General features: G+C 41.3%; 1 protein-coding gene across 1 annotated transcript in view; it reads right to left on the bottom strand.

The window, feature by feature from the left end:
* Window positions 1-22,699, bottom strand: part of LOC129637416 (acyl-coenzyme A synthetase ACSM2B, mitochondrial-like) — a 49,916-nt gene extending 27,217 nt beyond the window's left edge. The window contains exons 1-8 of the mRNA XM_055561543.1: window positions 22,523-22,699; window positions 18,829-19,039; window positions 15,987-16,194; window positions 14,379-14,522; window positions 8,306-8,462; window positions 2,873-2,952; window positions 2,536-2,659; window positions 627-707 (exon numbers count right to left, since the gene is read on the bottom strand). Coding sequence (XP_055417518.1) covers window positions 627-707; window positions 2,536-2,659; window positions 2,873-2,952; window positions 8,306-8,462; window positions 14,379-14,522; window positions 15,987-16,194; window positions 18,829-19,039; window positions 22,523-22,699 — 1,182 coding nt within the window. The remainder of the gene's footprint in view (window positions 1-626; window positions 708-2,535; window positions 2,660-2,872; window positions 2,953-8,305; window positions 8,463-14,378; window positions 14,523-15,986; window positions 16,195-18,828; window positions 19,040-22,522) is intronic.
* Window positions 22,700-25,440: the final 2,741 nt, after the last annotated feature.

The raw sequence follows: 25,440 nt of genomic DNA, 5'->3' as shown, positions 1-25,440 counted from the left end.
CACATAACACTGACTAGAATGTAAATTGTTATACTTTAAATACATATGCTTATATATATATATATATATATATATATATATACATAGACACATATAGATAAGTTCTATATCTTGGAATTTAGCCCAAAGAAATAATAAGGGATAGGAGCAAAATTTTAGCTATGGCATATTCATTGTAGTGTTGATTTTACTGGTGAAATTTTTAGAAATCATCTATTAACTAACAAAATGCATAAAGAGTGGTGGAACCATATTGCTATGTAGTAATTAAAAATTCTGCTGTAGATAGGTATTAATTGACCTGAAAAGATGGCCACCCAAGATTACTCAGTGATAAAATTAAGTTACAGAATTGTATGTCAAAATTCACCCCTATTTTTGTTTTAAAATGTGTATATTTATATAACTAACTAGCTAACTAATTTTCCAGCTATTCAAAGTGGTTTTTCCTGGATGATTAGAATATGAATAACTTACTTTCTCCCCCATCCCTCCCTTCCTCCCTCCTCCTACCCTCCTTTTAAAATATTATTTTAATATCTTTATTATTTTTATACAATGTAATAAGTAAATTGCTGAAAAAATATATATGTATGTACCCTCCCTCCTTAATACCCCTAACAAACCTGCACATCATAATGGGGAATTGCAGTTCCCAGGTACCCAGGTTTGACTTTCATTGTCTTGGAAACTCTGCAAGTGAGTCCCTGTGGAAAGTAGTAGACAGATTGGTTAAAAAGATTCAACAGAGCAGGTCCTGACACAGTCCTGTAGTTGGTTCATGTTTGGTAGCTCCCTCTCTCCTTTTTGCCTGGCTTGTTCCCTTTTCCTGGAACCTCCATCCTAGAGGTTTCACTAAAGTATTTGAAAAGCTTCTGATTGACCTTGCCCCAGGGAAGAGGAACTAACAACTCTTAATTAAAGCCTTGCAATCACTTTAGAGGGGCCATACTTTAATAAGGGACTATGGATGCCAAAAGTCCTTTAATACAGTGTGGGATTAAATTCTCTCCCATAAGAAGGAGAGCGCTGTTTGAATCCTGAGATGAATTCTCCTATGGAGATCTTGATGTCCAAAAGAGCATCCCTAGACATGGTCTCCTGTGAATGGCTAGAAGCCCAGCCGTAACTCCATTGTCCCCACCCACACTTGTAATGTTCTTTCACATCACAGTGCTGCCATGAGCCCTCTGATGAGCTCTAATGGGTCAGGGGACCCATTAACCATAAAAAGATGTGGATAGAAGAGTAGAGAAGGCAATAAGTACTGAGAGTCAAAGAACGCTGGGGGAAAGAGTTGGCAGAAGTATTCCCCAGGTTGTTTTGATAACATGAGTCCACATTGTGCTCGGTTCAGTTCAGTTCAGTTGCTCAGTCATGTCCGACTCTTTGCGACCCCATGAATTGCAGCACGCCAGGCCTCCCTGTCCATCACCAACTCCCGGAGTTCACTCAAACTCATGTCCATTGAGTCAGTGATGCCATCCAGCCATCTCATCCTCTGTCGTCCCCTTCTCCTCCTGTCCCCAATCCCTCCCAGCATCAGAGTCTTTTCCAATGAGTCAATTCGTCGCATGAGGTGGCCAAAGTACTGGAGTTTCAGCTTTAGCATCATTCCTTCCAAAGAACACCCAGGACTGATCTCCTTTAGGATGGACTGGTTGGATCTCCTTGCAGTCCAAGAGACTCTCAAGAGTCTTCTCCAATGCCACAGTTCAAAAGCATCAATTCTTCGGCACTCAGCTTTCTTCACAGTCCAACTCTCACATCCACACATGACCACAGGAAAAACCATAGCCTTGACTAGATGGACCTTTGTTGGCAATGTAATATCTCTGCTTTTGAATATACTATCTAGGATGGTCATAACTTTCCTTCCAAGGAGTAAGCGTCTTTTAATTTCATGGCTGCAGTCACCATCTGCAGTGATTTTGGAGCCCCCCAAAATAAAAAGTCTGACACTGTTTCCACTGTTTCCCCATCTATTTCCCATGAAGTGATGGGACCAGATGCCATGATCTTAGTTTCAAGGGACCCCAAAAGTTCCAAGAAGATGTCTCAGCAGATGAAGTGGTGGTGGGGGGGTCTTAGTGGGTTCTCTTCTTCATCCCTTACTTCAATCTGAGCAGCTTGACATGTGCCTGACACATGTAATAAACTCAGATCTCTGGCAAAACCTTCCCCCAATACAGAGGACTCTCCTGATGAGACCACCTGAAACTCTAGGCCATTATCACACCTATCTTCACCTTACCTGCTTCACTTGTCTTTGTAGAACTTTTCACCATCTGGCATGTCATTTATTTGTTATCTTTCTTCCCCATGACCGCTAGAATGTAATCTCCATGAGAGCAGGAGCTTTGTCTGTTTTATTTCTGCTGAATTGCCAATATCTCCCCCATAGTAGGTGCTTAATAAATATTTATATTTATTGAATAAATATATGATAAATGATGACTCATATCTTTATTATCAAAGAGCCTTTGAAACCCATGAGTTTCATCAGCCCATGCTTTCCTAGAGCAAGTTTCCTACCGTTTCTGTCTGGCCATAGAATTCTAGGATGTCCAGTCCTGTTTGGGCCTTCCATTTTTCCAGAGTGTCTGGAAGGAGGGTCTCCCCACCACTGAAGCAACACTTTAGATGTGGGAACTTGTAACTGAGGAAGAGAAGAGAAATCAGTGTTCTCCTGGGCCTCTCTTGAACCAGACTCTGCTAAGCCTAGAGCTGGATTCTAAGTGCTTTGACAATGAGGTTGACTTTATGGGGGCTATGCATGCTCAGAGGGTCACATAAATAAGCACATGTGTATGTCACAGAGGCAAGGTATGGCCAAAAGACTAGAGGCTCTTAACCCCAAAATCCCCATCACCTGGAAAGGTCCTGTAGTAGCAACATCCGGTAAACAATGGGTGCGCCTACCATGTAGTTAATTGGATAGCTGGACAAAACCTGGAAGAAGAGAGTTGAACTTAATCAGTAGCACAGTGCTTATGGGTATGGGCTATGAAGCTGTAGACTTAAACCTTGGCTTCTTTACTGGGTCTACTTCAGGCCAAATGAGCCCAATTTTCATGAACCTTCAAACCAAAAATGACAGATGAATGATTGCAGTTTTTATTACAGAAAAAAGTCGAGGACAGTTTTTTTTTTTTTGTCAAATCAGGCTGCTTCTTCCTGCCAATTGACTGACTTGTCCCTATGAACTCATCTCTAGAATTATATAAACTTCCAGTCACCAAAGGGAGATCAGCTGCTATTGCAAACCAACAGTGTGGTCTTAACTGGTGGAGGTTAAGTCTTTAACCTCCTTAGACCAGTTTTACAATAGGTTAATGATCTCTGTTTGTTTCCAAGGCAAACCATTCAATATCACGGTAATCCATGTCTATGCCCTGATCAGTAATGCTGAAGAAGCTGAAGTTGAACAGTTCTATGAAGACCTACAAGACCGTCTAGAATTAACAACCCCAAAAGATGTCCTTTTCATTATAGGGGATTGGAATGCAAAAGTAGGAAGTCAAGAAACACCTGGAGTAACAGGCAAATTTGGCTTTGGAGTATAGAATGAAGCAAGGCAAAGGCTAAGAGAGTGCTGCCAAGAGAACGCACTGGTCATAGCAAACACCCTTTTCCAGCAACACAAGAGAAGACTCTACACATGGACATCACCAGATGGTCAACAATGAAATCAGATTGATTATATTCTTTGCAGCCAAAGATGGAGAAGCTCTATACAGTCAGCAAAAACAAGACCGGGAGCTGACTGTGGCTCAGATTATGAACTCCTTATTGTCAAATTCAGAATTAAAATGAAGAAAGTATGGAAAACCACTAGACCATTCAGGTATGACCTAAATCAAATTTCTTATGATTATATAGTGGAACTGAGAAATAGATTTAAGGGACTAGATCTGATAGACAGAGTGCCTGATGAACTATGGACTGAGGTTCATGACATTGTATAGAGACAGGGAGCAAGACCATCCCCAGGAAAAAGAAATGTAAAAAAAGCAGAATGGCTATCTGAGGAGGCCTTACAAATAGCTGTGAATAGAAGAGAAGCCAAAAGCAAAGGAGAAAAGGAAAGATATACCCATTTGAATGCAGAGTTCCAAAGAATAGCAAGGAGAGATAATAAAGCCTTCCTCAGTGATCAGTGCAAAGAAATAGAAGAAAACAATAGAATGGGAAAGACTAGAGATCTCTTCAAGAAAATCAGAGATACCAAGGGAACATTTCATGCAAAGATGGGATCAATAAAGGACAGAAATGGTATGGACATAACAGAAGCAGAAGATATTAAGAAGAGGTGGCAAGAATACACAGAGGAACTGTACAAAAAAGGTCTTCAAGACCCAGATAATCACGATGGTGTGATCACTCTCCTGGAGCCAGATATCCTGGAATGTGAAGTCAAGTGGGCTTTAGGAAGCATCACTATGAATAAAGCTAGTGGACATGATGGAATACCAGTTGAGCTATTTCAAATCCTGAAAGATGATGCTGTGAAAGTGCTGCACTCAATATGCCAGCAAATTTGGAAAACTCAGCAGTGGCCACAGGACTGAAAAAGGTCAGTTTTCATTCTAATCCCAAAGAAAGGCAATGCCAAAGAATGCACAAGCTACTGCACAATTTCATTCATCTCACACACTAGTAAAGTAATGCTCAAAATTCTTCAAGCCAGGCTTCAACAATATGTGAACCATGAACTTCCAGATGCTCAAGCTGGTTTTAGAAAAGGCAGAGGAACCAGAGATGAAATTGCTAACATCCACTGGATCATCGAAAAAGCAAGAGAGTTCCAGAAACTTCTGCTTTATTGATTATGCCAAAGTGGATTTATTGATCTACTTCTGCTTTATTGATTATGCCAAAGCCTTCGACTGAGTGGATCACAATAAACTGTGGGAAATTCTTCAAGAGATGGGAATACCAGATCACATGACCTGCCTCTTGACAAACCTATATGCAGGTCAGGAAGCAACAGTTAGAACTGGGCATGGAACAACAGATTGGTTCCAAATAGGAAAAGGAGTACATCAAGGCTGTATATTGTCACCTTGGTTATTTAACTTATATGCAGAGTACATCATGAGAAAGCCTGGGCTGGAAAAACACAAGATGGAATCAAGATTGCCGGGAGAAATATCACTAACCTCAGATATGCAGATGACACCACCCTTATGGCAGAAAGTGAAGATGAATTAAAGAGCTTCTTGATGAAAGTGAAATAAGAGAGTGAAAAAGTTGGCTTAAAGCTCAACATTCAGAAAACTAAGATCATGGCATCCGGTCCCATCACTTCATGGCAAATAGATGAGAAAATAGTAGAAATAGTCCCAGACTTTATTTTTGGGGGCTCCAAAATCACTGCAGATGGTGACTGCAGCCATGAAATTAAAAGAAGCTTACTTCTTGGAAGAAAAGTTATGACCAACCTAGACAGCATATTAAAAAGCAGAGATATTACTTTGTCAACAAAGGTCCATCTAGTCAAGGCTATGGTTTCTCCAGTAGTCATGTTTGGATGTGAGAGTTAGACTATAAAGAAAGCTGAGCACTGAGGAATTGATGCTTTTGAACTGTGGTGTTGGAGAAGACTCTTGAGAGTTCCTTGGACTGCAAGGAGATATAACCAGTCCATCCTAAAGGAGATCAGTCCAGGGTGTTCATTGGAAGGACTGATGTTGAAGCTGAAACTCCAATACTTTGGCCACCTGATGCAAAGAGCTGACTCATTTGAAAATACCCTGATGCTGGGAAAGATTGAGGGCAGGAGGAGAAGGGGATGACAGAGGATGAGATGGTTGGATCGCATCACTGACTCAATGGACATGAGTTTGAGTAATCTCTGGGAGTTGATAATGGACAGGGAAGCTTGGCTTTCTGCAGTCCATGGAGTTGCAAAGAGTCGGACATGACTGAAAAACTAAACTGAACTGAATCCCAGCCTTATTTTCCCCAAAATATTTTTGGGACATAATTCAGGTAGAAAGTGCTTTTAAAAGTTAAAAGCACCTATAGACTTTACAGTGCTACAAAAAATAAGGTACTACTGAGTACTTGCCAGGCTCTGTGCTCTCTCATTTAATTCCCACTATAACCTGATGGAGTTTGTATTATCATCCCCATTTTACAGAGGGTTGAGCAACTTGCCTGAAGTCACACAATCAGCAAATAGCAGCTCTGTCGTTTGCAGCCTATACTTTTTAGTAATACCACCTTCATGGACTTCTCTGGTGGCTTAATGGTAAAAAATCTACCTGCCAATGTAGGAGACACAGGTTTGATCCCTGGGTCTGGAAGATACCCTGAAGAAGGAAGTGTCAACCCACTCCAGTATTCTTGTCTGGGAAATCCCATGGACAGAGGACCCTGGTGGGCTAGAGTCCATGGGGTTGAAAAAGAGTTAGACACTACTGAGAGACTAAACAACAACAATAATACCACCTTCATTCCATGCTTTGCTTCGTACAGAATTTGTTACAAAGAATGGTTTAGACAGAACATCTAAAAAAATTACTAACGTTAACACACCATGTAATAATTTCCTCTGAGTGCTTTTGACATACTGATATAAGAGATGAGCATTATCTCACTTCCTTTATTGCCTTGCCTTATAGGAAGCTCAACATGCAATTATCTACTTATTTGCTTTACACACTTATTTGCAATTACCTACTTATTTGCTTCCTTTCCTTAGTCTTCCCACTCACTCACCCCACATCTTCAGCCTATATTTCCCTAATAGGCTTTATAATTTTACATTTGTTCCATACTTTTTTTCTATTTGTGACTCTTTACAAAAGCCACTTCAAATCTTTTTGTGGAAGGAGACAGAATAAGAATTTGTTTAAAACAGAAAATGACAGAATCATATAAAGAGAATCTCTTGAGAGACTGCAGAACTTGCCTGGTCTCTTGGAAGATGTCATCTATGCCTCAGTTTGCTCCTGGTATCTCTACTGCCAGCCAAACAGAAATCTGAGTCATTAACTGCTACAGAGATCTGGAGGCCCCAGGGTGTTAATTGCCCACTCTCTATCACAAATGAAGTACAAATAGGGTGTGCCTTTGCAAGCAAAATGAGCCTATTTCCATTGCTTTGTTGCTCCAGGATCCTGCAGTTTGTAGATTTTATTTAATGGTTACTCCATCAAGTTCCACAGGAAGAACTCTTATTTATTCTTCAAAATTCCTCATAGATAATAATCTCAGACTGAAAATGACCCTAATGTCCACCAACAATAGGATGGTAAGAGAAACTGTGATAGATCCACACAATGGAACACTATACAGACTTCTAATATGTGCAGTAATATGGACAGTATTCACAGAGAATATATTGTGTGAAAGAAGCCAGACACAAAAGATTACATAAAGTTCAAGAAGAGGCAAAGTAAATCTATGGTGATAGAGGTTAACAATGAATAATCTATGGAGTGTGAACAATGACATGAGGGGTATGGCCTCTTTCTGCAATGCAGGTAACATTTTATATCTTGATCTGATGGTGATTACATGTCTATGTGTTGTGGACTAAATGTTGTGTCCCCCCCACAATCCATACATTGAAGCCCTAACCACCAGTGTGATGATATTTAGAAGTAAGTCCTTCAGAAGACAATTAGGTTTAGATGCAGTCATGAGGGTGGGTCCCTCACTGTGAGATTATTGTCCTTATAAGATAAAGAAGAAATACCAGGGCTCACTCTTTACTGTATGAGGATATAGCAAGAAGGCAGACCGGAAGAGAGTTCTTACCAAGAACCCAACTATACTGGCACCTTGATCTCAGATTCCCAGGATAATGAGGAAATAATTGTTTGTTGTTTAAGCCACCCATTCTATGGAATTCTGTATAGCAGCATGAGTGATTAATAAAATGTCTAATGCAGGTAAATCATTTTCAAGCTACACAATTAAAATGGTTGCACTATAGGCACACACACACACACATGCACAAAGACAGCATCATCTCTAGTAGTCCCTCCCTCTGTTTTACACTCAGCTCACTGTCATCTATCTGATACTTGATACCAGAGCAAGGGCCCATTAAATATGTGTTAAATGAAGGAATGACCCATGATGCTTGTCTCCTGAATATAGCCCTTTTAATTGTGTATGTGTCTGTCTCCTTTCCCAGACCATGAATTGCATGAGGGCAGGAACCATTTCCATCTTGCTTACTGAACACTTTCTATCCACATGGCTAAGCTTAGTAAAAATTAGATGAATTGAAAGAGACTTCAAGATGGGTTCACTCTGACCATCCGGTGCAAACTGGATCTTCTCTTACCTTTAGAATGATTACTGGATCAAACTTTGGCAAGTGATGGATAAATGTGCATGCTCCTGACGTCCAGGGTTCCAGAAGTGAGCCCAAAATGTTCACCATCCAAGCTGTGTCTGATATAGGCCATATTATGTCAGAGGCTTGCAGGTCTGTCCATTTTCTGAGAACACAGAGGAAAAACAAATGTGAGTGCATGTGGGTGTGGATGGAGCATGAGTATGTGTATACGTGGGTAGAGGTAGGTACGTGTGCAGAGGAGTGTGTGTACCTGAATGTTTGCATATATGTATAGGTATGTTAAGGTATAAGCAAGCAGGGGGAAGGAGAGTTGTTCTATCCATATGTCCTATCTCAAGAGCAGGTGCCTATTCAGAAGGTGTGACTCCAGCTCCCATGACTCAACAGCTAACTGGGTCTCATTTCCATTTTAACTCCAGTACTGAGTACAGCTTTGGCCTGTGATAACCACTTAGGAAATGTTTACTAAAAAAAGACACCTAAGTGGATATTCTAAAAAGGGGCCTTGCCTGCAAGTTGAACTTTGGCTGCATAGACCTTGGTTAGTTCTCTTTTTTTTTGAGCATCATGAATTGCCTGAGTACAACTGAGGGTCTCATGCAGAGTGACACTTGTAACCTTTCTCTTTTTAGGCCAGAATTTAAAGTATTAAGCTTGTCTTAAGGCAAAAATAGTGAACCATGAACTTGCAGATGCTCAAGCTGGTTTTAGAAAAGGCAGAGGAACCAGAAATCAAATTGCCAACATCCGCTGGATCATTGAAAAAGCAAGAGAGCTCCAGAAAAACATCTATTTCTGCTTTATGGACTATGCCAAAGCTTTGACTGTGTGGATCACAATGAACTGTGGAAAATTCTTCAAGAGATGGACATACCAGGCCACCTGACCTGCCTCTTGAGAAACCTATATGCAGGTCAGGAAGCAACAGAACTAGACATGGAACAACACACTGGTTCAAAATAGGAAAAGGAGTATGTCAAGGCTGTATATTGTCACCCTGCTTATTTAACTTCTATGCAGAGTACATCATGAGAAACACTGGGCTGGAAGAAGCACAAGCTGGAATGAAGATTGCCGGGAGAAATATCAATAACCTCAGATATGCAGATGACACCACCCTTATGGTAGAAAGTGAAGAGGAACTCAAAAGCCTCTTGGTGAAAGTGAAAGTAGAGAGTGAAAAAGTTGGCTTAAAGCTCAACATTCAGAAAACGAAGATCATGGCATCCAGTCCCATCACTTCATGGGGAATAGATGGGGAAACAGTGGAAACAGTGTCAGACTTTATTTTTGGGGGGCTCCAAAATCACTGCAGATGGTGACTGCAGCCATGAAATTAAAAGACGCTTACTCCTTGGAAGGAAAGTTATGACCAACCTAGATAGCATATTCAAAAGCAGAGATATTACTTTGCCAACAAAGGTCCATCTAGTCAAGGCTATGGTTTTTCCTGTGGTCATGTATGGATGTGAGAGTTGGACTGTGAAGAAAGCAGAGTGATGAAGAATTGCTGCTTTTGAACTGTGGTGTTGGAGAAGACTCTTGAGAGCCCCTTGGTCTGCAAGGAGATCCAACCAGTCCATTCTAAAGAAGATCAGTCCTGGGTGTTCTTTGGAAGGAATGATGCTAAAGCTGAAGCACCAGTACTTTGGCCACCTCATGCAAAGAGTTGATTCATTGGAAAAGACCCTGATGCTGGGAGGGATTGGGGGCAGGAGGAGAAGGGGATGACAGAGGATGAGATGGCTGGATGGCATCACCGACTCGATGGACATGAGTTTGAGTAGACTCTGGGAGTTGGTGATGGACAGGGAGGCCTGGTGTGCTGCGATTCATGGGGTTGCAAAGAGTCGGACACGACTGAGCGACTGAACTGAACTGAACTGAAAGCAAAAATAATTTAAGCTGCATAGAAAGAACTTCCTTGTGGCTGGGAATTACCATAGAATATGTCCTGTCCTAAAGATGATTGTTACTTTCACCTACAGCCAGCTTTGTAGAGAAATTAGGTCTTAGCCAAATGGAATCAAATTTTGGAGGGTGAGTGTGGGAATTTAATATATTAGCTACATTTATCTTTCCATCTTTGGAAACTGTTTTTCTTACTGTAGCTCTCCTATTAAATAATTTCTATGAAATTTAATTTTCTGATGCCATAGGCTCATAGATAGGACATTTAAGTTTTTGAGTTTTTTTTGCAATAAAGCATTTTTCTAGTTCTAATAATAAAATTAACATGGCAAGCAGGATTAACTGAAAAAATCAAGATCTCTTGTTATCATTGCAGACAATCTTAACACATTATTTTCTGACTCCACTGATGAGATTGATGTAGAGTGAAATAAAAGCCTAATTTATGAGATCCAAGATACAGAAATTCTGAGATCTCACTTCATCTTATTAACCCAATTACAGATCCCTATTAAATGAATTTGAAAAGTAATTGCTACTGACAAAAACAGCCTCTTGGAATGTGGACAGCATCAAAGAAAATTACTAACATTCCAAGTTCAGTTCAGTCGCTCACTCGTGCCTGACTCTTCGCGACCCCATGAATCGCAACATGCCAGGCCTCCCTGTCCATCACCAACTCCCAGAGTTCACTCAGACTCACGTCCATCGAGTCAGTGATGCATTCCAGCCATCTCATCCTCTGTCGTCCCCTTCTCCTTCTGCCCCCAATCCCTCCCAGCATCAGTCTTTTCCAATGAGTCAACTCTTCACATGAGGTGGCCAAAGTACTGGAGTTTCAGCTTTAGCATCATTCCTTCCAAAGAACACCCAGGGCAGATCTCCTTCAGAATGGACTGGTTGGGTCTCCTAGCAGTCCAAGAGACTCTCAAGAGTCTTCTCCAACACCACAGTTCAAAAGCATGAATTCTTTGACGCTCAGCCTTCTTTACAGTCCAACTCTCACATCCATACATGACCACAGGAAAAACCGTAGCCTTGACTGGATGGACCTTTGTTGGCAAAGTAATGTCTCTGCTTTTGAATATGCTATCTAGGTTGGTCATAACTTTCCTTCCAAGGAGTAAGCGTCTTTTAATTTCATGGCTGCAATCACCATCTGCAGTGATTCTGGAGCCCAGAAAAATAAAGTCTGACACTGTTTCCCCATCTATTTCCCATGAAGTGATGGGACCGGATGCCATGATCTTCGTTTTCTGAAAGTTGAGTTTTAAGCCAACTCTTTCACTCTCTTCTTTCACTTTCACCAAGAGGCTTTTAAGTTCCTCTTCACTTTCTGCCATAAGGGTGGTGTCATCTGCATATCTGAGGTTATTGATATTTCTCCCAGCAATCTTGATTCCAGCTGTGCTTCTTCCAGCCCAGCGTTTCTCATGATGTACTCTGCATAGAAGTTAAATAAGCAGGGTGACAATATACAGCCTTGATGTACTCCTTTTCCTATTTGGAACCAGTCTGTTGTTCCATGTCCAGTTCTAACTGTTGCTTCCTGACCTGCATACAAATTTCTCAACAGGCAGGTCACGTGGTCTGATATTCCCATCACTTTCAGAATTTTCCACAGTTGATTGTGATCCACACAGTCAAAGGCTTTGGTATAGTCAATAAAGCAGAAATAAATGTTTTTCTGGAACTCTCTTGCTTTTTTGATGATCCAGCTGATGTTGGCAATTTGGTCTCTGGTTCCTCTGCCTTTTCTAAAATCAGCTTGAACATCTGGAAGTTCATGGTTCACGTATTGCTGAAGCCTGGCTTGCAGAATTTGAATATTACTTTACTAGCATGTGAGATGAGTGCAATTGTGCAGTAGTTTGAGCATACTTTGGCATTGCCTTTCTTTGGGATTGGAATGAAAACTGACCTTTTCCAGTCCTGTGGCCACAGCTGAGTTTTCCAAATTTGCTGGCATATTGAGTGCAGCACTTTCACAGCATCATCTTTCAGGATTTGAAATGGTTCAACTGGAATTCTATCACCTCCACTACCTTTGTTCGTAGTGATGCTTTCTAAGGCCCACTTGACTTCACATTCCAGGATGTCTGGCTCTAGGTCAGTGATCACACCATCATGATTATCTGGGTCATGAAGATCTTCTTGCCACCTCTTCTTAATATCTTCTGCTTCTGTTAGGTCCATACCATTTCTGTCCTTTATCGAGCCCATCTTTGCATTAAATGTCCCCTTGGTATCTCGAATTTTCTTGAAGAGATCTCTAGTCTTTTCCATTCTGTTGTTTTCCTCTATTTCTTTGTATTGATTGCTGAGGGAGGCTTTCTTATCTCTTCTTGCTATTCTTTGAAACTCTGCATTCAGATGCTTATATCTTTCCTTTTCTCCTTTGCTTTTCCCTTCTCTTCTTTTCACAGCTATTTGTAAGGCCTCCCCAGACAGCCATTTTGCATGTTTGCATTTCTTTTCCATGGGGATGGTCTTGATCCCCGTCTCCTGTACAATGTCACGGACCTCATTCCATAGTTCATCAGGCACTCTATCTATCAGATCTAGTCCCTTAAATCTATTTCTCACTTCCACTGTATAATCATAAGTGATTTGATTTAGGTCACACCTGAATGGTCTAGTGGTTTTCCCTACTTTCTTCAATTTCAGTCTGAACTTGGCAATAAGGAGTTCATGATCTGAGCCACAGTCAGTTCCTGGTCTTGTTTTGGTTGACTGTACAGAGCTTCTCCATCTTTGGCTGCAAAGAATATAATCAATCTGATTTTGGTGTTGACCATCTGGTGATGTCCATGTGTAGAGTCTTCTCATGTGTTGTTGGAAGAGGGTGTTTGCTATGACCAGTGCGTTTTCTTGGCAAAACTGTATTAGTCTTTGCCTGCTTCATTCCTTACTCCAAGGCCAAACTTGCCTGTTACTCCAGGTGTTTCTTGACTTCTTACTTTTGCATTCCAGTCACCTATAAAGAAAAGGACATCTTTTTGGGGTGTTAGTTCTAAAAGGTCTTGTAGGTCTTCATAGAACCGTTCAACTTCAGCTTCTTCAGTGTTACTGGTCGGGGCATAAACTTGGATTACTGTGATATTGAATGGTTTGCTTTGGAAACGAACAGAGATCATTCTGTCATTTTTGAGATTGCATCCAAGTACTGCGTTTCAGACTCTTTTGTTGATCATGATGGCTACTCCATTTCTTCTGAGGGATTCCTTTCCCCAGTAGTAGATATAATGGTCATCTGAGTTAAATTCACCCATTCCAGTTCATTTTAGTTCGCTGATTCCTAGAATGTCTACATTCATTCTTGCCATCTCTTGTTTGACCACTTCCAATTTGCCTTGATTCATGGACCTGACATTCCAGGTTCCTATGCAATATTGCTCTTTACAGCATCGGACCTTGCTTCTATCACTAGTCACATCCACAGCTGGGTATTGTTTTTGCTTTGGCTCCATCCCTTCATTCTTTCTGGAGTTATTTCTCCACTGATCTCCAGTAGCATATTGGGCCCCTCCTGATGTGGGGAGTTCCTCCTTCAGTATCCTATCATTTTGCCTCTTCATACTGTTCATGTGGTTCTCAAGGCAAGAATACTGAAGTGGTTTGCCATTCCCTTCTCCAGTGGACCACATTCTGTCAGATCTCTCCACCATGACCCGCCCATCTTGGGTTGCCCCATGAGCATGGCTTAGTTTCATTGAGTTAGACAAGGCTGTGGTCCTAGTGCGATTAGATTGACTAGTTTTCTGTGAGTATGATTTCAGTGTGTCTGCCCTCTGATGCCCTCTTGCAACATCTACCATCTTACTTGGGAACATTCCAAAAGACAAGATACAGATTAATCTTGGGAAAAAATGCATATAAACCTTGTGCTAAGCACTCAAGGTAGTAGATACACTGCTTAAAGCACTGAAGAGGTTTTGTGATCCCTTGTTATCTACGACAGAAATGTTCTACCACGGGTCAATGGATACCCAGCTTGCTAAGCCATGTTTCCCCTTGCCCTCCTTCCCAACTGTGTTTCTCAGAAGTGCCACATGGTAACCTATTTATTTCAAGAGAATTGAATTTGAGATCAGAAACATCTCAAGGTCTGGTCATGTAGTTTCCAGAGAGAAAGGGCTCTTCTTACCCAGCATCCATCTTGGCCTTTATTCCTAGGCTTGAGTGCGAGTGTTCTGCCATCTTAGGGAGGCCACTAGTTCCACTGGTGAAGTAGATGGCAGCTGCTTCTTGGCTCCCAGTCTCCACAAAGCAATGGGTAGTAGATGCTTTCCTGACAAGAGTGACACAGATTGTCACCTACTAAGATCTGCCCTGGACCCCAGATGTCTTGGTGACTCATGCCTTCCCATCTTCCCTCATACTGGAGAGGCAAGTCAGCTGACACACTCTAGAAGGGGGGCTTATGAGTGGATAAGATTTTGAGACTTTCAGTCAGTCAGACTTGGGTTTGAACACCACTCAAGTTTGATACTTCGTTAACCATGTCACTCTAGATTATTTATTTAACTTCTCGGAGTCTCATTTTCCATATCTGAGATATAGGATCAATATAACACCCATCTCAGAATTATTGAGAAAGTTAACTTTAACACAAAGGAAATGACAACTTGCTTTGAGAACTCAGTGAATGTTAATTTGCTTGTTGTTGGAAGCCACAGCATGACAGCAGGTGCACAGGAGATGCTCAATTAGTGTAAATTTTCCCAATCTACCCCTTTGTATTCCCTAGAAGCATTTACTCCCCTTTGGAGTCTCTCAAAGCTGCTGTTATGTTGTCTATTTCCCTGGCAGTTATATTAAAGACTGTAACATTAGAAAGAAAAAGCTTACACTCTCCCTAGGAATTTCCTAAAGTATTGACTCTAGTGTGGAGATTTCAGACATATGAAGGGGAGACTCTTCTGGCCAATCATTTTATAGACTGCTGGCAGCCTCATTTAGGGATGCAGAAGATAGGAAAAGGAGTCTAGAAACCCTGTGTATCAGCCATCTCCTGTGTTTTACCACATACCCTCTCAGCTTTACCTCTTATTCGACACAGTCAAAAGCTCCGGGTGAGTTCCAACTTGCTGTTGCTTCTACTGCGAGCTACAGTGTGGTGAGGCACTCTGTGCCTCTGGCCTTCATTCTCTGTCACAACCATGGCATGGGACTCTGAGCCTATCCTGCACGCATGTATGTGCAGCCTGGAGTGTGGGGTAAATAACATCTCTGGGCAGCCCTCTATGAATGCAGGTTAAGGGCTGATGGGTCAGTGTTTGTCAGTCCTTCAATAGATAATCCTGAGAGGCATTCTGTGTGCTCCTCAAAAGGTTCCTGCAGATCAAGGCCCACTTACGCTGTGCAGTGACTCAATAATAAAGATAATAAACTCTGAATTAACTCTTACTTCTTTCCTGCTTAACTCTCCCACATCTTACACACTGCTCCTCAGACTTCCCAAATAAAGAACCTGTGCATAAGTGCAGGTTTCCATCTTTGGTAAAAGCTCAGGCTAAGATATGTTGAAGGGCTTCCTTGGTGCCTCAGTGGTAAAGAATCCACCTGCCAATGCAGGAGACATGGGTTCAATCCCTGGTCTGGGAAGATCCCCTGGAGAAGGAAATGACAACCCACTGCTGTGTTTTTGCCTGGGAAATCCAATGGACAGAGGAACCTGATGGGCTATAGTCCATGGGGTCACAAAAGAATTGGACAAAACAGTGACTAAACAACAAGACACATAGATACTCACCACAGTAGTGTCTTGAAGTCCAGCCACCCATCCCGTTTTTTCTCAGACACCAATAGTTTCGTTTTCAGAGAAGGGCACTCAGGTGCCACAGTGTCCACTATCTCAGCCACCTCATCCCCAGCCACAATGGCCCTGGCCTTAGACACCTGCAGCCTATAGAGAATGTCTTTGGCTTTCATCTGGATGGTCCCGGGCATGAAGACAAGGCCTGGAAAAAGTCAAATGGTTTAGAGAGAGAACTGGAAGGGATGGTTAATTTCTCCCCTAGAGAATCCTAATATGAACAGCCAGTGGGGAGCAGCTGGGTTAGGGGAGGTTGGGGTGGTGATAACCAATGGGGAGTATCAATAATAAAAGAACTGGGGACCAGAGATTGATTTAAACACAGATGTCCCTGGGGTTGTCAGAGCTGTAAGGAGTCTGCTGAGACTGAGAGAAACCGAATTGCCTGATGTTACACCATTGGTAGTCTAAGGCCACTAACACACACATACACATGCACACACTGCCCTATAGAAGTTTGCTATATCCAAACAATCTATATAGTAACTAAAATATTAGAGCCTTAAAAGAACTTGGAATTGTCCATGCGATTCCGCGGTGCTCAAGGTCCTGACTATCTCAAGCATGGGACACTGAATTTTCTTTGGGAAGAGCACTCCTAGGTTTTTGTTTTCTATCTTGATGAGACTTTTGTGACTTTACTTTATTCTTCTGGATAATAATTAGACTGTTTCTCACCTGTCATAAAGCTGCTTTCACATGCTTTTCCTGGTTATTAGTCTCCACTTCTGGCTTGCTCTCTCCTGCTCTCAACACTTCAGGATCCACACTGTAGACCCGTTACCACCTCAACTGTCCCTCCATCTCCTGCTCTGAGTTCTCCTTCCCTTCAGACCATTATCTCTCAGTGTGTCACTTTGGGTGACTTTTCTCTCATGGCCTGCTCACTCCTCCCATGGGCTACCTGCTTCTCTAGCTGTGTTCAGATTCCTCTGATAACTCTTACTTTTTTTTTTTTTTTTTTTTACCACACTCACATTTTCCTCCTTATTGATGAGAATGCTTGCTGTGTGTGAAGAAGGCCAGGAAAGATAAGTTGTAAATGAGGGATACTGGTGTTTCTTGAGGATCTTTCACTTCTCATCTCTTATATCTAAAAATTGATAATTCTTAAACTTTTGTCTGCATCTCAGATGTTATGCCCTTAAATCCCAGCTCTTCACTTCTCATCCCTTCCTTTTTATCCATATATTTAAAAAATTGAGATATAACTGACATACAATAATTTATTTATTTGAAGTATACAGATTAATTATTTGATATACCTATATACTAGAAATGAATACCACAATAAATAAATAAATAAAAATAGATAATTAATAAATACTACCTTATGTCATCTATCACTATACATGACTACACTTATTTTTTATCTTGTGATGAGAATGTTTAGAATCTACTCTCTACAATACATATTGTTAACTATAGTGATCATGTTTTATATTATATACCTAGGACATGTTTATCTTATAACTAGACCGTCTCCCCCCTTCTCTTGAACATTACTTGGGTGCCCCTAACTCAACAGCTCCCAAATTGAACTCGTCATCTTTCCCTGATACCCCATAGCTGCTTCTCACTGTGAAAAAGACCACTGCATCCACCCAGTTGCCTGAGTGACTCTGACTTCTCCATCTCACACAACTTCTTCCTCTACCTAATGTCATTCATCAAAAAAAATCTTGCGATCAGTTTTCTGAAATCCAACCACTTAACTCCATTTCTACTTCCCCATCCAAATTGAAATCACTATCATTCTTTGTCTCCTATTTGAATTCCTCAACCCCATTCTTTCCCTCCTTCATCCCATTCTCCATGCCCCATCCAGAGTCACCATCTATACATAGAAAACAATCATGACATGTAATCAGTTTATGGTTTCCATTCCTCACTGCATAAGGACCCAGTACCCTTCCCTTGCCATGGCTTACAAGGTTCTGCCAGTTTAGCACCTGTCCATCTTTCCAGACCCATTTGCCATTACTTTCTCTTTGCTGCCTGGGCTGTAGGCACACAAATCATCATTCCAGGTTCTTTCATAATTTTCAGGCTTCCCTCCCCTCTACTGTTCCCTCTGCTTGGAGCACTCCTCCTCTCTCCCTCCTTTCCTGGTTCAATCCAACTTGTCCTTCAGCTCTCATAAATACTCTCTCTAAATACTACTTCTACTAAGACTTCTGTAAACCTCTCAGATTAGTCTGTTTGGGTCTCCTTTTATAGCAAAGATCAGCAATTTTTTTCTACAAAAGGCCAAGCAAATGTCAAATATCTTAGGCTTTATGTGCCAGAGGCTCTCTGTCCAAACTATGTTAGTCTGTTATTATAGTTCAAAAGCAATCACAGATAATATACAAAAAGGGCATGACTAGGTTCTAATAAAACTTCTTATTTATAAAAACAAGCTGTGGGCTGGATTTGCCCTATAGGTAATAGTTTGACAAATATTTTGTATAGGTTCTTATAGAACCTCATGCCACTTATCAAAACTGTAATTCAATAATTGTATATGCAATTAATAATTTAAAGCTGCTGTCTTTCTCCAGAGATCTGTGAGTACCATACATAGACTCTGTTTTGTTTACTCTGTATTAGCAACCACTTAGCATAGTGCTTAGGGCATAGTTTGCTTAAATAAATGGAAGAAGAGTGGTATCTCTATATGACGAGGGACCACATGATAGGTGGAGGGGGCATCTTTTGGGAGGAATGATTGCATTTCTCTGCCACCACTTTCCTTCACAAGGGAGATGGTGCCCAGCTCAGGTGGTCAATCACCAACCTGCCCGCATGCAGCCAAGGATCACCAGCCACCACTCAGGCACTCGGGGCAGCACCACTTTCACACGGTCCCCACGCTGCAGACCACATGGCTCTGCGAGGACGTTGGCTGTTTGTTGACAGAGTTCACTCAGTTGGCTGAAGTTCCACATTACCTCATCCCCATTGCCATTCACCCACCACAGGGCTGGGCCAGGGGGTCGCTTGCCAGCCTGAAGAAAGAAAAGGCCTAATGATTAAGGTGGGCTGGTACACAAGCATGTAAAATAAATTCCCATCTTGGAACTGCCGCAGTGGTGCTTAATAAGCTTTTTGATCCCAGGACTCCTATACACTCTTAAGAAGTATTACAATCCTAAAGAGCTTTATTTATAAGCCCTTTATTAATATCTCTCAATGTTTGTTGGAAATTAAACTGAGAAATTATATACATGTGTGAATAAATTCATTATTGTTGTTGTTGCTCAGTCACTAAGTCATGTCCAACTCTTGGCGACCCCATGGACTGCAGCACGCCAGGCTTCCCTGTCCTTCACTATCTCCTGAAGTTTGCTCAAAGTCATGTCCAGAGTTGGTGATGCCATCCAACCATCTCACCCGCTGTCATCCCCTTCTCCTTCTGCCCTCAATCTTTCCCTGTATCAAGATTTTTTCCAATGAATTGGCTCTTCGCATTTGATGGCCAAAATATTGAAGCTTCAGCTTTTAAATATAACAGTAATAAGTCCATCATATATTAACACAAATAAGATACGTTTTATTGAAGAAGTAAGTATACTTTCTGAAACAAACAAAATATAATGAGAAGAGTGGCATCATTTTATATTTTTGCAAATCTTTTTAATATCTTCCTTAATAGAAGACATTTGGATTCCTTTATTTTTCTGTATTTACTTCATTGTAGCCTCTGGAAAATGACACAGTATACTTCCAAGAGAATAAGAATTAAAAAGGCAAATATTACCTTAGATTTATTTATCTATCTCTATGTATTTGTTTATTTTTTATTGTGGTAAAATATGCTGTGCTTAGTTGCTCAGTCATGTCCAACTCTTGCAACCCCATAGACTGTAGCCTGCCAGGATCTTCTGTCCATGGGGATTCTCCAGGCAAGAATACTAGAGTGAGTTGCCATGTCCTTCTCCAGGGGATCTTCCTGACCCAGGAATCCAACCGGGGTCTTCTACATTGCAGGTGGATTCTTTACCAACTGAGCTACCAGGGAAGCCCATGGTAAAATATACATAACATAAAATTTACCATTTTAGCCATTTATAAAGTACACAGTTTGGTGGCATGCATTTATACTGCTGTGTAATCACAACCATCATTTGTCTCCAGAACTTTTTCATTGTCTAAAACTGAATCTATGTATTCATTATACAATGACTCCCCAGTCCCTCATCTCCCAAGTCCCTGGTAGCTACTATTCTACTTTTTGTCTCTGAATTTGACTACTCTGCTGCTGCTGCTGCTAAATTGCTTCAGTTGTGTCCGACTCGGTGCAACCCCATAGACGGCAGCCCACCAGGCTCCCCGTCCCTGGGATTCTCCAGGCAAGAACACTGGAGTGGGTTGCCATTTCCTTCTCCAATGCATGAAAGTGAAAAGTGAAGTGAAGTCACTCAGTCGTGTCCGACTCTTAGCGACCCCATGGACTGCAGCCTACCAGGCTCCTCCGTCCATGGGATTTTCCAGTCAAGAGTACTGGAGTGGGGTGCCATTGCTTTCTCCGTTGACTACTCTAGGTACCTCATATAAATGGAATCACACATTATTTTTCCTTCTGTATCTGGCTTATTTCACTTAATGTGATGTCTATAATGTTCATCTATGGTGTATCATATATCAGAATTTCATTCTTTTTAAAAAATGCTGTGTAGATATGCCAATTTTATTTATCCACTAGTCCATTAATAGACATTGGATTGTTCCTACATTTTGGCTACTGTGACTAATCCTACTATAAACATGGTGTATAAATATCTCTTCAAAACCCTGCTTATGATTCTTTGGAATACATGCACAACAATGGAAAAACTGGATTATACAGTAACTCTATTTTTAATTTTTTGAGGAAATATGTTGTTTTCTACAATGGCTGGACCGTTTTACATTCCCACCAGTGTTGCACAAGAGCTCCACTTCATCTTAGTTTTGTTTTGAATTGTTTTAATTTTACATATTCCCCTGGGAAAAGTCTCAGGAATCCTCAGGGTCTCCATATCATAGTTTGAAAGCACTAATGTCAAGTCAAAGAGAAAAATTTATTTGTAATTGTATTAGATATTTCAAAATTCCTCTTTATAAGGGTTGACTCATTTTGCACTTTGATCAGTACCTGTGTCTATTTCCTCATAGTTTTGTCGACAGAGTATGTTGACAAAAATTTTATGTAACTAGTAGGTAAGATATATTATTTCAGTGAAGTTTTCATTTGTGTAACTATTACTATGAGTGAAGTTGAGCATTTTTTCTTATATTTAAGGGCCTTGTGAGTTCATTTTTCTGTGAACTATTTATATATTTGCCCATATCTATTTTTGATTGCATCTTTTTATTCTTGATTTCTAGGAGCTCTTTTTGCATTAGAGATATTAACTCTTGGTTCTTTTATGAATTGCATATCTTTACTCTGATTGTCATTATTTTAAAATTTTGCTGACAGTGTTTGTCAATGGAAATTTGTTTTTTTGAAATGTACATATATTTAGTAAATCACTTTTTTTATGAATTCAGGATTTTGAGTCATGGTAGTAAAGACCTCCTTCATTATTCTAAAGAAGTATAACTTCAGAATAAAAGCCAGCAATCTAAATTTTTATTTGAAAAGTTTCAACTTTAAAATGTTTACCAATTTTTTTTTTTTCTTTTTTTTTTTTTAGAGAGCCCTGCACCATGGGCCATGTTTAGCCTAGAGGCCTGGCATTTGCCATTTCTGTACTAAAGTTATGTCATGGTGTTGAGACATCACGACTATGATTCCTTCTGATCATCATTCTTTTAAGCCCATGCTAATAGAACCACCTCTTCTGCTACCCTAGCCAGGATAAATCCTTTCATCTTCCATAAAGGTAAACTGAACTCAGGTAAAGTCAATCATTGTGTCAGCAATGAATGGAGCAGAATTCTGGAAGTCCAGGCTAGGAAAGAAAATTTAGGAATTTTTGTATCACTGTCTTCTCTGATGCCTCATGTTGGAATCCTTTTGACACTCCCTGCCTAATAATCATTCTACTTGTGTATCCCTAATGACAAGGACACATAGCTTTCTGAGAAAACTGACTCAGTCTTTCATTGATGCTGGTTTAACAAGAGAATGCTGATTTTTCTTTTATTAAATACAAATTTACTTCCTCTACGACTCCAACTCGCTAGTCCTTGTTTCACCCTGGGAGGTCATAAGAGAGAATGTGGAGGAGTATGTTCAGGTCAGCTGTGCGTTTCAGCTGCCTGAGGTGTGGCGGTTCCCAGATTGCTCCACCCTGCATCAGTTTCCTGAACCCTTTTTTCTGCCAAGCTCATGTTCTCTTGTTCCTACCCTATGCACCTTAATGGAAGATGGACATCTTGTTCACAGCTCATTATAGTGCCTGACACATAATAAGTACTCAACAAATACTTATTGAATGAATGGATGAACTAGTGAACTCAGCCAAATTTTCCAATTGTGTGCCTCTTTTCCACCCCATTACCTTCTCCATGCCAGCCCAATGATCTATCACATCAGTAGCAAAGTTAAATTTGGCAGGAACTTCCTGGTGTCCCCACGACAGGGATGCCAGTTGCCTAGTATGAATTCGGATAGTGTGATTGGTCATCTGAGACCTCCATAGGATGCAAAGTGCCTGGAGTTGCCGCCCCCAATGCATGTTTAAACCTATGAAGGAAAGAAAAGACAGAGGTGAGTCTGTACAGTCAGCAGTTGCTTAAGGAACCCCATTCCAACCTTACAGGATTCTTCCAGAAATTAATTTGCTGTGATTATGAGTAAACTGGAAGTCAGCATCTATCTTAGTCACCTTCTGATGTACCATTCTCCGAAAACACAGCACCTGCTCTAAATCCTATTTTTCCACCACCTCTGACAGTTTTGTGAACACCCAATTCCACATAATAAATCCTTTTGTGCTTAAAACACAGTAGTGTGGTAGATTGAATTGCGATTACCAAAAACTCCACGTGCATTCTGGAGAAGAGTGTGTATGCACCGCTCGTTGACTTTGGCTTGTCCATAGGACATGATTTGGAGAATGAGATATGAGTGGATGTGCTTGTGTACTTGGTCAGAGATTCTTGCATTTATGCCCTCTGCCATGAAAATGGCCTCCCTGGTGGCTCAGATGGTAAAGAATCCTCCTGCCAATGCCGTGAGAACAGCATATCCCAAGTGAGCCGACCTCCAGCCTGGGTCCCAGAACGCATGTTGACTTGAGCTGAGCCTAGTATAGCCACAGATAATTTCCAGACTCACAGGAAAATATTTTTGGATATAAGCATCTGAGATGTTCAGGATGATTGCTATCATGGCAAAAACTGACTAATACAAGCATTTGTTTTCTTTAACTGATACTTGACTGAGATATCTTGAGTACTATGTATTCAGCACACAGGACCTGACAAACAGAATCACTTTAGAAATTATAACTGTTGCGATTTTCATTTCTGTCTCTGCATTGGCTCCAGGCAAAGTATTTCAAAATCTACTGGTCTCTGATTTCCAACATGTGCACCTTGATGAGGATTGCAGAATTTAAGTGTAATGACCTTTGACGCAAGGAATCCAGCCAGTAGTTCCTCCAGCTGGTCAGATTCCCACTTCCTGTTGTTTGGGCAGTAGCAGTCAGAATGCTTAAAGTCTCTTAAACACCTTCCTGTCTTTTCTAAAAGAACAAAACGTGAAGATTTCCTTACCAGCTCCTAGGCAGGAAATTCTTTTGCCTTTCTACATGCTAATTCCTCTCTCATTTGCATTCTCATTCTTCTTGCCTCACCTTCTCTTAGAGCCCTCCTTCCCTGACTACCACCCAATTTCCATCCCAATTTGACCAACCTTCTCCCAGTCACCCCAGTCCTTCCCTTTTGCTGTGCTAAACACTCCCTTTTCCTTTGCCCACTGCTGCCTCCTCACTAAGACCTGGCAGACCTTTCTTGGTCCCTAGAGATTGCAGACTACTTTTCCCTGTGGATTGTCATTCTTCTTACCAGTCGTGACTTCTAAAGATTGGATAGTGCCATCATGAAGCATGACTCCATCTGTTCATTCCTCACAACGTGCTCACCTGCCAAGTCCTTTCAAGAAAGTCTCTCTGGAGATCTCTTGGTCTCCGTCCTGAACAGACAGCACCAGAACCCCTGTCGCCTTGGAGGATGGCACAGCTAATCAGGCAGATAGCTTGAGAATCCCTACAGCATTCAAAGAGGGCACAGTTAATCATTAACTGAGGCTAACTCTGGATAACACCAGTCCTCCTAGTTATGTTTATGGATTTCACAGTCCTAGAGCCTTGGATCCAGCCAGGAACTAGTTTTTCCATCCAGGAGATCAAAAGGAGATTTATGCACAAGACTGACAGCAGGTTCATGCTCCAACATGAACAGGAGCTCCTGACAGGAAGGCAGGAACAGAACTCACACAGAGTTGATGTACATCCTGTCCTCTCATTTCCTTCAGCCCTTTCCTTCACCTGATTTTCCTCTTATTCTTGGTGTCTCTTAATGATTCCTCCTCATCTCCTTTATTCACACTTGGTGCATGATTCTATCCACTATCATAGCTTGAAACCCAATTGCCTCACTGATGACCATTCATGTGTCTCCAGCCTAGATCTCTCTCCTGCACACTAATCAGCTTGACCTCTCTCCCCAGATATCTAACAGGCCTGTCAAACATGCTTTGTTCAGAGCTGAGCACCTCATTTTTCTGTCTCAGTGAAGTATCCCACTCTGCCTGCCACCTTGTCCATCTCAGTGAATGTTAGTGCTTATGCAGCTGTGTTCAAGTCAGAGGGTCAGAAAAACAAAGACCTTTCCAGATCATTGAGTAGATAATATAAAAACTCATAATGGAACAGTAACTTGCTTAAAACTATGCAGAAAATCAGTCTCAGGCACAGGTGGAACCCTAAACTCAAACACACCCAGGCTGCTGACTCACAGTGAATCCTCAGGGCCCAAGATTAGACCTGGAAATCGGGGGGCTCTGAGATGCTGAGACAGTCTGTTTTCCAGGAATACCCTCCAAAGGAAAATATCTCCAGCCACCTTGGCTTCTGTATCTTCTGGGATCTTCCCTGATGCCACAGAGCTTTCTCATCTGCTCCCCTGTATCCTATGCCCACTCTGAGTTATTTCTCCAATGTCCTGGCCACCTACCACCCATCTACTAAAAGAGCCCCATGATAGGCAGGGATGGGAGTTCCCTGAACACAGATGTCTCTGTTGGAGTCTAACAGGCCAGGGGCAAGACTAGGGTGCCAGTTACCTGGCAATGGTGAGGGCACAAGTGACAGAGACCCAAATCAGGGGACAACTAGGGGAGCCAGAGGGGCTTAAATACCCTTGAAGCTAGGGTATAGGGTCTGGGTAGCCTTGCATGCTGTGCTTAGTTGCT

Source organism: Bubalus kerabau, chromosome 23 (genome assembly GCF_029407905.1).
Source record: "Bubalus kerabau isolate K-KA32 ecotype Philippines breed swamp buffalo chromosome 23, PCC_UOA_SB_1v2, whole genome shotgun sequence".
In the NCBI taxonomy this organism is placed as follows: domain Eukaryota; kingdom Metazoa; phylum Chordata; class Mammalia; order Artiodactyla; family Bovidae; genus Bubalus; species Bubalus kerabau.
The sequence above is the reverse complement of the archived record's forward strand: the minus strand, read 5'-3'. Positions and strand labels throughout refer to the sequence as shown.